The 12,359-nt window shown below is 39.5% G+C and overlaps 1 protein-coding gene across 6 annotated transcripts in view; it reads right to left on the bottom strand.

Moving 5' to 3' along the window:
- The window catches only part of CADM2 (cell adhesion molecule 2), a 501,666-nt gene that overhangs the window by 69,881 nt on the left and 419,426 nt on the right, over window positions 1-12,359 (bottom strand). For all 6 annotated transcript variants that reach the window (XM_072994016.2, XM_072994018.2, XM_072994017.2 and 3 more), the window contains one exon: window positions 427-605. In XM_072994016.2, coding sequence (XP_072850117.1) covers window positions 427-605 — 179 coding nt within the window. The remainder of the gene's footprint in view (window positions 1-426; window positions 606-12,359) is intronic.

The raw sequence follows: 12,359 nt of genomic DNA, 5'->3' as shown, positions 1-12,359 counted from the left end.
GTTCTGGAGAACTTGTAACCTTAAACACTGTGTAATAATTTTAGTTGGACCAACTAACGCCATTATCTTTGCATTTGTAGTTTTTGTATTTCCCATCCAAAACGTTTCCTTCCCAAAATACTTTATGTTAGCAACCTAATAATATGAAAAATACATTGAGTCCACTGTTAGAAACATAGCAATATATTTTGTTCAACTAGCAATTAGGTATGTTCTCCATTACTCAATCAAATAATGAAAATAGCTTCCTCCAAGCATATTTTAAAAATTATCTCCCGATATTTAGTTTTAGCAAGCAGCCTGGAAATTAATGCAGCCAATTTTTAAAAGGTAGGGTGAAAGTAATATTGAATAAAGCCAAATAAATTAATCAAAGCATATGTCAATGCACATTATTATTTAAATGGTAGAGAAGAAAGTACTTACCATGTATAATCAGAACATACTCTGCGCTGTTTAGGCCAATGGAATTTTCTGCTTCACATCGATATGTACCATTGTCCGTTTTATTTAGGACATTAATGATTAGCTCCCTACCATTGACAATCATTCTTTCTGGATCTGGTAATTCTCCACCATCTTTAGTCCATAATACTGGATCTGGCCTATAAGATATAAAATGATAAATGAAGATAACATTATTTTAAAGACAGGGGCAGATGATACCTTTATTGGACCTCTAAAAATTGGACAAATAGCAAGACTTCCTCAGGCTGTGCACCATTATACTGTGAACAGTGCAAAGGAAAAAATATACAAGACTCCCAAAAATTCTTGGCTGATGTCCGTGTCTGGTTTGCTTCTCAAAGATGAGTTCAAAAATGCAAGCTGCAAACACCATTTTAAATCATTCTGACATTATTTTGTAGGAGTACAGTTATACAGGTACATGTGATGAAAACTGTGACCCTTTAAAAGGTGGCAATTCAAGGCTATAAATCATTAATAGGGTATGCAGGAAGATCATCACGTACCCTTTTGAAAAATACAGAGAAAGAATAGCTACACAAAAGGTGAACACCAAGTCTTCATAATGGTCATAAAGGGAAATGAAATTACATCAGTAAAGCAATAGAAGCACAATAAAAAGAAGTGAACTGGGACAGAATTTGGGGGAATTGTGGAAAAGAATGAATCTACAAAGGTTTGATGACAATAAATAAGTCCTCTAATGGGAACTATGGAGCTCTGAAAAGCTGCAAATAGATTTAAGATGGTTAGGAAAAAGATTTTTTTCAAAAATCGCCATAACCAACATACAAGGCAAATGCATTTCTACTTTTATTGTTCAGTATGTTCAAGTCTTAGAGTGAACAGAATACAAATCTAAGGTCTGTTTTTTTCCTTCTCCAAATAAATAACGTAACAAAATGTTACATTGTCATGTTATGAATGATATATTAAATGTTAGTACCATAACATATTAAATATGAATTAAAGAAAACCATGTGAGAAACTGAAGGAAAACCCAAATGTCTACTAACAAATCTGTACACAGAAATCCACAGTCAAGTGCTTACAGAAATAAATAAAACTCCAGCAACAGTTCAAATGTTTAATGTGCACAAGCATTTTCACCAACTAAATTGTCTTCACTGAAATCTTGTAAAACAGAAACACAGATCAAATATGTTACAGATATTTCAGCATGAAATACAGAATGTTTATAGCCTATTTTAATAATGCAAACGTCACCCTGGAAGATCATTGCCTGGTTGTAAAGTGCAATTGCCATTTTTTCCTTTCCTGTTCTGTTTGACCCCATTCTCTTCTCCACATTATGTACAATGTATTATTGCTTCAAGAGAGTGCAGTAATAGATATTGTGCAACAGAGCAAATCAGCATTTCATAAGGCAACTCAAACAACGAGGGTGCTTCAAACAAAAAAATTGTAACTTTGAAGCTGGTCCTTGGATCAGCAGCACCAAATCTGGCACAGATGTAGCAGACAGTCTGCTCTTGCTCTGTGCCAAATTTGGTCTACAGGATACTCTCTTCTGCTCACTACCATTCACCCTTGTTGAAAAATAGCCCTGACAACTGCATTGTGTTTGGGTGAGAAGTGTTTAACTGATGAAAAAACGAGTCAGTTTCTAGGATTTTTGCTTGTGTGATGTCACTTCATGAGCGGTAATGAGTAGAAGAGGGTATTCTGAAGGTCTCCTTGATTGCTGCCATTGGTGTTGTCAACATTCAGGATGCCCTTTTGCATCCTTTTTCCTGCTGGCAAAGTGGGCATGATACTGTGCAGCAATATTGGCCCATTTCCTGGATTTTTTAATCCTGGGTATAGAAGCTCAATATCCCATATTCATAAACTGGAGTGTTTGTTTGTTTGTTTGTTTGAAGAATTGAATATAAACTTGTGTCTATGGTATATTGTTATCCTTGTTTCTAAAGAAGTGAAAGTTCATAGCAAAATAGAATCCATCCGTTTTACAGTACCACAGTACTTTTAAGCGATTGTCCTTTTGCCTTTATTTTAGAACATGATTATTACTCTATCCATTATGCATAGAAGGCCAGTGTTAGGAACAATTGGCTCACTTGAAGGCTAGCTGAATCATCACTAACCCAGATGAAACAATATGGAACCCAACAGATACTGGAGATGATTAAGGACTACATTTACCTTGGTCTAAGATTTGAATGTGGCATGACTAGCACTTCCCTTGATCTACCCCTTCTCCTTCCCTTTTCCCCCATCTTCCTTCCCATCTTCATCAGTAGATTAATCTTATGCCTTTTGCAACTTCCCTACAGCCAATTTTTTGAAAATTATTAATACTTTCCACAACATATTTATTATAATAATAGATTCATTTCACTGACAATATATCCAGAGTCACATCCTGGGGTTCGTGGTTGGAGTCTGAGGAAGAAAGCAATTTAAGGGCTTGTTTACATTTGCTTTTGTTTTGCAATAAGCTCCTTTCTAAATGGAATTAATTCAGAACTCACGTGGTAGTTACATGGTATTGGGGTAAGTGTGTGTGTTCTCTTGAGAAAATTTTTGCATTTGAGATTTTGTCTTGCACCAATCTGCCCTGTCCTTGCTCTGGCCATTCGTCCTGCTGCTGTTGTGAGGACAGGGAAAGAGAGAGGGAGAGAAAGAGAGATCCAAGCATAGATCCTCATGGATCTGCTCCCAAACATTGTCAAATCATAAGTCCCATTTGTATCTATGGAATACACCACAGAAATGAAGTGCAGTGGGACAAAAACACTGATCCAAGCATGAATCTTCATGATCATGGAATCATCTCTAAGCCACTGTCCAAACTGTGGGCAGAGATGGTGCCTATGATTGAGAGTGGTTTGGGAGCAATCCTACATCAAAATCATGTGGATCCATGAGGATCTGTGTCTCAGAGCCACTTTTTTGCGCGCGCGCATACACACACACAGGGAGGGAGAGGGAGAGGGAGAGAGAAAACTAGCACGGTGACATAAAATGGGGAACAATTTTCCATGACAACAGCTCTGTTGGTTCATAAAACCACACGTTTTAACAAACTTAAAATAAATGGCTGCTGGAAGGGGAGTTAAAAACACACGCAGAAAAATATAAGTCGCATGGGAAAAATACAGAGTTTTCTTGCATGTCATATAGACATCTTTGAAAAAAAAAAGTTAAAACTTGCTAGACCCAGTTCAAATCCTGTTTATAATGTAAATGTAGAGCCCTGAGATAGACTGAGAGGGAAGAGAAGTGATTGAGAGAATGAAGGATTGTGCTTAATGAAGTTAAAGCCTAGGAATAAACAAACTAATTTTTAAACAGTTTCAACACTGTTACTTTAATAAAACCTTATTAGTTCTATTTAATATGAGTGGCACTGAGTTCTGTGCCTGAGAGCTGGCTATGTGGAGGGTGTTACAAAGGCGTGAGTGAAGGAGCAACTATACAAACACATTCTGTAAGAGCAGCTAAAGAGGAAGAGAGGGGCTAAGAGAAGATTATTCTGTAGTTAAACATGCTTATTCTATAGCGATTTAGAGAGACCATTACCTGAACAGTCAAGTGACGAGGCAAAGGAAGGTCTGACAGTGGCATCCAAGAGAAGGGAGTGTGACATGCTCCTTGAAATAGAGGCTTATCAAACCGGCCACCCCCGTAAAGATGGCAGGCTCATTGTAGCTGACAGTAAACTAGCACATTCATTTATTAACATCCTCAGAGGATATTTCATGTTTGTTTATACAAATCTGAAAAGGCTACGGATTATAAAATATCTTTTCATAAACGGAATGGCAGGAAGATTGACAAGATGTTTTCCAAAGGCATTATTATAACTGCTGGACAGCTTGAAGATTTAGGTATCTGGCTGCAGAGCTAAAGGCTGGGAGTTCAGTTTTGCTCTGTGCCTCATTGATAGGAGCTGGAGTCAATGATCCTTATGGTCCTTCCACCTCTAAAGTCCTAAGATAATTATTATGGGCACTATTAAGAAGAGAAAGCATGAGATATATAGCACAAAACAAGAAGTTAAAGTGGGTATGCAGAGTAGAAAAATTGAGCTTTTGAAAATTCTGTCACAGTCCAAAGAATAGAGCGAAGGTCAGGTTCACAGGCTATATGCAAATATGTTTTTCTATAGAAAGAAATGTTCTTCTACTTATAGAAGAAAGAAGGACAAGAAAGATGAGCTGAAATCCAGACATTACTTTCAGTTTACTCGAGCTGTTACGAAACCATTTGTACAAGACAGTTTTTTTTAAAAAAAATTTCATATCTTTAACTTTATAGCTTACATCTGTGCAAAGCAAACTCTACTGGCATTCAGTTCCTCATTGCAAGGTCCTTGCAGAAGCTATTTTCAAGCAGTGGCCACTCTAAAGCCTTAAACTATGAGTGCAAAGCAAGTATCAATAGATGGAGCACAAATACAGTAGGTCTGTCTTGAGCCTTTCTTTGCAGATGGAAACTGCAGGAACCTTAGCTATCAAAAAAATTAAAAAAAGATACTATGAGGCACTCATGTTATGACGTTTCAGGCTATATAACAGGCCAAACAACTGCCACATAACAAAATCAAAACCCAGGGTCTCACAACTTTGGGTAGTTGATAAAAGGATGCCTTAAAGTAGGGGTCCCCAACCTTTTTCACCCTGCGGACCAGCTGAGGAAGGCGGGGCACCCCGCAAGATCGTGGGCATGCATGAACGATTATTGAGTGAGAATGAGCATGTGTGCATGCACAAACGGTGGTGCGGCAATTATGTATGCTCACTCACTCATGTGCATTCACAAATGATGGTGCATGCGCAAATCAGCTGTGTGGGGGTGAATGTGTGCACGGGGAGGGTGGGAAGTCTGTCTCCACGGCCCGGTTAGGTTCAGGCCACGGACCAGCACTGGGCCACGGACCGGGGGTTGGGGACCTCTGCCTTAAAGGACATTTGCTATCTTGTCCTCAGAATCCCAAGCTGTAAAGGCCTGGAAACCAAAAACTACCATAAAACTACCTATGGGTGCTTACCAACCCTATCTCTGGACAACATTCATACACAAACCCCCAGTGAAGACTAAATGTGACCAAATTTATCTGAAATCAACCTTATCATGTCAAATGATTAATCCAAGTATCCCAATTTAGCCATGAAGGGTAAACACAGCCATAGATCAACCCAATGCAACCAAGCTGGCCTAAAACATTGACACCCAACTGAACACAGACTCTTTTACTCCAGCTAATGCAGTGTGAAGCTGGCAAAAAGACACTTCCTATAAATGCACAATGGATTCCTACTTGCCCCCAGACCTGTGCTAAATAAAGTGACAGTAAGGTGCTGGAAGTCCAAAAGAAGACAGAAGGAAACCTCCATCTTCAGTGCCTCTTGCTCTCTTCAATATGTACATGATATAGCTCACCTCCCACACCCCCAGCCGTGTGGCAAAGCCTACCTGGACCACTCCCCTCCATGATTCAGATTCGTTATTATTCCTCAGAGACTACCATAAATACTTAAATGTACACTTTCTTTCCTCCTTCCTTATGCTGGAATGTGAATTACTGATGAATAAAGCCCATCAACCACAGCAAGATTGATGAGTAAAGATACAAAACCTGTGTCACTGCATATCTTAAAAATACATGGAACAGCAAGCTGTGAACACTTGCTGTGCTTTTTTGGGGGTGGTGGTTCCTCCACCACCCACTGCTAGACATTAAAATCGCACTCCTGCATTGAATACTCAATTTTGGTTCTGTTGTCTTTGTTCCTGCCCTTTGGGCACCATTTATTAGATGTTTATCTTCCATTCCTATATCCACTTAAGCCTCATTGAATTCAGTTATATTAGAAAATCAATTAAACTTGACTACTGGACAGCATGTGTAGGATATGCATTGATGCAAATAAGGATAGAGAGATGCAAACTTCAGTCTTCTCTAAACTCTTCCAACAGCTTAAAATGTTCCTTCTTTTTTATTCTCATAATTCTCATCTATTATTATTCAAGAATACCAAGCACAGTGAATCAAAATTATAAAAAACATTGGTATTATATAAAAGATACAAGTCTTAACTAAAAACCTAAGTGTCTGTTAAATATCAGTACAGTGTGCATACTCTTCTAATAGTAGTAGTAGTAGTAGTAGTAGTAGTAGTAGTAATAATAATAATAATAATAATAATAATAATAATAATAATAATAATAATAATAATAATAATAATAATAATAATAATAATAATAATAATAATAATAATAATAATAATAATAATAATAATTTTGAAGGCTTTCTGAGGGTAGAAAAATTAATTACAAATGCATACATCACCAAAACTGACAGTACTACTACAACTCACACAGTATTATATGACATTTGAATGTACATAGAAGTGGAGCCATTAGTTTTTAAAAAACTGGTACTTTCAGACTGTTTATCGTAATACAATCAAACATTTAAATGCAGGATGGGAATTGTAATCTAGGATATGCAGAAGATAGAAATCCAATATATATTACTGTGTACTGTATCTAAAAGCAACATGAGAAAGATATATGTTATGTTATGGGACTAAGATAACCTTTGTTCAAATATGATTATTTTTCTTCAAAATGATTTTACAGCTGCAGTCTCTTGGATAGGCTCACTTAAAAATAGAGAATAATTCTTAGTTGGAAAAGAAAAATAGATCTACCATAGTAATAAATGTATTTCAAGTACAACACAGCATTATAAGGTGCAATAGAGCATTTTCTTGCTAAAATAAGTACTTTCATTCTTCATTTATTATTTTACCTTATCAACTATGTGCTGAGTCTGAATATTCAGTCCTCTGGCTAACCTCGATACTAATGCTAGAAGCTCAAGGGAATTTATTATGTGGCATACAAATGAGTTTTGAAGCCAATTTTGCACATGTAATCTAGCAGAAAACATTTGTGTTCAAACCCTTTGTGTGCTTCTGTTAAAATGCTGACTGAACTAATTTAATGTTATGGGGTACAACGGAGGATATTGTAGCTTGTAGAAGGAGATCCATTATCATTTAAAAGCAATGGATTTTTACACAACTTGTAATTCCTCTTCCTGTTTCTTCTAGAAGTCATAAAATCAGCACAACGTACTTTATCTGCTGTTGTTCTTCCCTAAACTTCTAAGCTTCAAACTGTTGAGGCCCTCAGAAAAGATAGTCTCAGATTTTAAATGTCTTTTGAATGCCATACAACAACAATGAGGTACTTAAAAATATTGCATGCAATTTTCGATAATATCATACCTTTCTATATGCATCTCAATGTACAGAGGTGAAACTAGTGCAATGTAGCAAACTGTGGCATTGCCCAAGTGTACTACTTAAGATACTGGCAGCTGCTTCAGTGCAGCTCTACCATACGCAAATGTACATAACTCTGTTAGCTGTACATAAGAACTACTGGATGGTTCAGTGGTTTATGTATCTGGCTACAGAGTGAGAGGCTAGGAGTTCAATTCCTCACTGTACCTCCTTGACAGGGGCTAGACTCAATGGGATTCTTTCCAGCTCTGCAGTTCTAAGATGATGATAATGACCAATAGGGGATAAGGTGGGCTTGGGGTAGAAAGTTGGTGATACAAACAGCAGAGTGGAGCACAGTGAAAAAGGAAGAGTAAAATTTGGGGGAAAAACATGAAGTACCCTCTCACCAGGGTGAGAACAGATGGACCATTCTCAGCTGTCAAACTTGACAGGTATTTTGCTAGTTAATAATGATCAGAATACAAATAACTGTGGAACTATTTTTGCACATCTATAGTACTTCCGACATATTCCCTAAAGAATAGCACTCTCATATCCCCACCATGACTACATGCCAGAACATATTTTGAAACCAGTGTAAACCTCAATAATATTTTGTGTTACACTCTCTTTCATACTGTAGGTTAGTTATTGGGCCCCAGTTTAATAGCAACAGTACTGGTTCTTGTCATAATTTGTTATAAGATAGCACACAAATTTAAACAACCAATTAATCATTCTATGCTTATTTAAGTTAAGTCTGTGCATGCCTTCAGGAATTTCAGAGGAAAGAATCTAAGATTGAAAACTCCATAAGCTGTATTTCATTTTCCCATTTTAAAGGGAAAACAAGATTCAGTAATGCTCTCCTTCATTTTAAAATCTTCCAAGAGATGGGATCATCTACCTTCGGTGAAGTTGGGGTTGAGAGCAGCAACTCTTTTAAAAGTCTTCTTTTCCTGTCTCTTCTCAGTAGCTGAAATCCTCTCTCTGTTTTTCAAATGGCATATTTTTTGTAAGTGAATTCCCATACATTAAAAAAAAAAATCTCTGTTTACATTATCAGTTGCATACTGAGCCATATAACCGGATGTGCAATGGAGATGTATTAACTTATGGCAATTTAGCTCTGAAAGTTACACCATTTGCATAACTGCACAACAAGGTTTCAATCAATATTGTCAAAAGATGAAAAAGTAGATTCCTGCTCTAACAGTCACATAATAAATATAGCTTTAGAAACTACACAGCATAATTCCAACCATGGAGCATTTTAAATTTTAAGAATTTGTGAACTATACAGAACTACTTAGATTTAACAACAGCAAGCTTTTTCAAGGTGAGGGGATAGTTGGCTGAATAGGGAGGCAATCCTATTTCCCATAAATAAAGACAACTAAGATGACAAATAAATAAAGAAGTTTGGAACTGAGCCCACCCACCCCCTTATAGGCTTTCCACCTTTCTGTGAGTAAGAGTAAGATTCCTTGCCCACAATTCACCTGCGAACTTGGGTGGTGACATATACAACACTCAGAGGGCACATGTGTGGACATGGAGGGCTGGAGATTACAGGAGGAGAATGAAGGGGAAGACAAGGACTGCTGGGTGAATGCCATTTGAGCTCCAGGAAGCGCCAGCCCAGCTAAAATGCTCCATGGTCAGGTGGGAGGTGATTGTTGCCAGGATCTCAACACCAGGCATTGGGAAGAGTTCTTTGTGCCACTTGAGGTAGCAGCCTGGGTACACTGAGATGAGGCGAGATGGTGTGATGCAAAGTGGCTGGAGAACAAGCACAGGGCATTCTGCTGGTAGAGGAATCTGCAGAGGAAAGCTGCCCCATCGACAGACTCCCGAGGGAGTTCTTCCAACACCAATCAGAAGGTCCTCCTCCATCTATCCCACCTCCTCTTGCACCTTGCTATACGAGTGAGCCTAGCCATATCTGCGTAGAATTGGGCTATGCCTTCAAGGAGGTGTACAGTAATTATTAGACAGCGACCACTAGTGGCAACTATCAAGGGGTAGCTGGGGAAAGGCCCTAGGCTACTGTACTCCAAGGACAACTGAGTGCCTGCATTAAACACCTCTGTTGTGGCACCCCATACTTGGAATACCTGAACCTAGTAGAGGAGACGAGGCTCTGCTCCTCTACTGGGTTGACCTGAACTGTTTGGGAGTGCAATTAACTCCCTGGTGCCCATAGAACTGTTTAAATTTGATAGTTGAGCCATGTTGGCTCTGTTGCCTTGAAGTAGTTGCTAAAAAGGCTCTGTTTCTGCTAATAGTTTTGGTGTCTTCCTGGAGAAGGGGCATAGAGGCCTCTCACAAAAGGTCCCCAAATGCCTTAAGTCAGCCTTGAACAAACAAGCCCTGTTACTTCCCACTATTCTTGGTACAGTGGTGCCTCGACTTATGACCAATTTGAGTTATGACCAGCTCCGGCTGCAAAATTTTGCTTTGATTTGCCACCGGAACTTTGAGTTACGACTGGAAAAAAGGTGGGGGAAAAGGCAGGGAATTTAAATTGCTAACCCTTGGTTGGTGAAGAGGCTGCTTCTTTGTAGCTCTTTCGCCCCAATGGTTAGAGTGTGTGTGTTTGCAGAGAGGCTTTGGAATACCTGGTGCTGCTTTCTGCTTCTGGGTGAGTACATTTACAGGGTTTTGCAGCGTGGGTTTGGGCTGGGGGGTTATGTTTCTGTGCTGTGATGATTTTTTGCTTTTTGGTGATTTTTTCGGCCCCGGCACGTTCTGATGGGGCTTGCTGAGTTGGGTTTTTTTGGGGGGGGTTGATTTCCCCCCGCCCCAGCACATTCCGATGGGGCTTGCAGTGTTGTTTTGTTTTTTGGTGGTTTTCCCCCCGGCCCAAATGCGTTTCGATCGGGCTTGCAGTGTTTTTTTTTTTTTTTTTTTAGTGTAAGTTTTTTTCCCCGGCTCCAGCGCGCTCCGATGGGGCTTGTAGTGTTGTTTTGTTTTTTGGTGTGTGTGAATCAGCATTTCTAGAATTATAGTTCACATGGGGACTATACCAGGTTGACCAGGCAGGTGTGCTGAGACAGAGATGACAGAAAAACAGTGACTAGGAAAAGCATAGTTTAAAATGTCTCTCTTCTGCACAAAGAACGTTTAGGGACTCTTCCTACTGGATGACTGAGATTAAACACCATATTACCACGGTTTGTTTCCTGCTCCTTTGGCTCCTTTAGCCTATGTATATTGATCATAATTGCCAAAACTACGCTGTACAGAATTGGCTTCAATTACTCCCAGCTTAGGGAGTGGTCTGTGGGGGGGGGGGATTCCCTTGCTATAAAATATCTACAGTTAAGTTGGGAACCAAAAGTTATGACATTCATACTCCTCCTGTTTTAGTGATTCCAATTAGTGTACAGCGGCCTCAAATCCTTCATACATTGAGATTGGAGGCGGTACAGAATTTACTCAATTTATTTACTGAACTCCTCAATCCAGTGAAACTAAGGATGCTCCATCTAAATCAGTTTCATTGTAACAGATTGTGTACATGTGATACTATATTGCTACCTTATGCTGCTATTCATTGTATTTTTGTGTTATAGTCACATTTGGATATATCTGCTGGTCAGTGACAATAATAAAGCTCATCCATCCATCCATCCATCCATCCATCCATCCATCCATCCATCCATCCATCCATCCATCCATCCATCCATCCATCCATCCATCCATCCATCCATCCATCCATTCATACACTTACATAAGAGATTAGATTCAATTTATGAACTCAGGAAGGCTGGTCACTTAGACATCACCAAAAGGAAAGACATGCATCACCAAAAGCAGTGGTCCCCATCCTTTTCCAAAACGCAGACCGGTTGGGGGGGTGAGGGTCTGTGTGCATGGGGGTGGGGTACCCCTTCCCTTGTGGGTGGGCGTGGCACATTCACTGGTGAGTGGGGTGAACGCTCGCATATGCATGGGTGGTGGGAACTCACTCACAGGTGGGGCACGCTCGCATGCATGCACAGATGGGTGGGGCACGCTCACGGGTGTGTTTGCGTGCATGTGTGGATGGGTGAGGCACCCATATGTGTAGGTGGCAGGCCACGCATACAGGTGGGCATGCGTGGGGGTGTGCAGGTGGGGGTGGGAGATCTGCCCTTGTGGCCTGGTACTGCCAAGGCCATGGACCAGTACCAGCCCACGGACAGGGGGGTTGGGGACCCCAGACTTAAAGGAAAATAAAAGAGGAGACTGATTTGCCCATGTAAGGAATAAGACTCCTTTCCTATTGAAGCAGAAACAAAAGTGGCTTCAAACCCCATGATCAAACGTAGCACAGGCAGGAACCTAATCAGGAACATATTGTGCCTGAAGTTGCTTTTGTTGCTATTGCTGTAACAGACTCACAGAACCTTCAGCAACTGTTGTTTAATCATTTTCACCTCAGTACTTTTAAAACATCTTTTTCTATAAATTAGCATGCTAAGGTTCACAAACCTATAATATTGCAGGGTATGTGTGTCACAATGTAAAAAAACAAAGTGTGAATACCTTTTTTGTGGAAGTATGCATGACTGCATATTTTAAATGTTGCTAGTGGTTTATAAATAATGCAGATATAAGGGGGTGCACAGGATAGGTTAC

The sequence above is a fragment of the Pogona vitticeps genome, chromosome 3 (genome assembly GCF_051106095.1).
Source record: "Pogona vitticeps strain Pit_001003342236 chromosome 3, PviZW2.1, whole genome shotgun sequence".
NCBI classification, from domain to species: Eukaryota; Metazoa; Chordata; class Lepidosauria; order Squamata; family Agamidae; genus Pogona; species Pogona vitticeps.
This window is presented reverse-complemented; position numbering and strand designations above follow the sequence as displayed.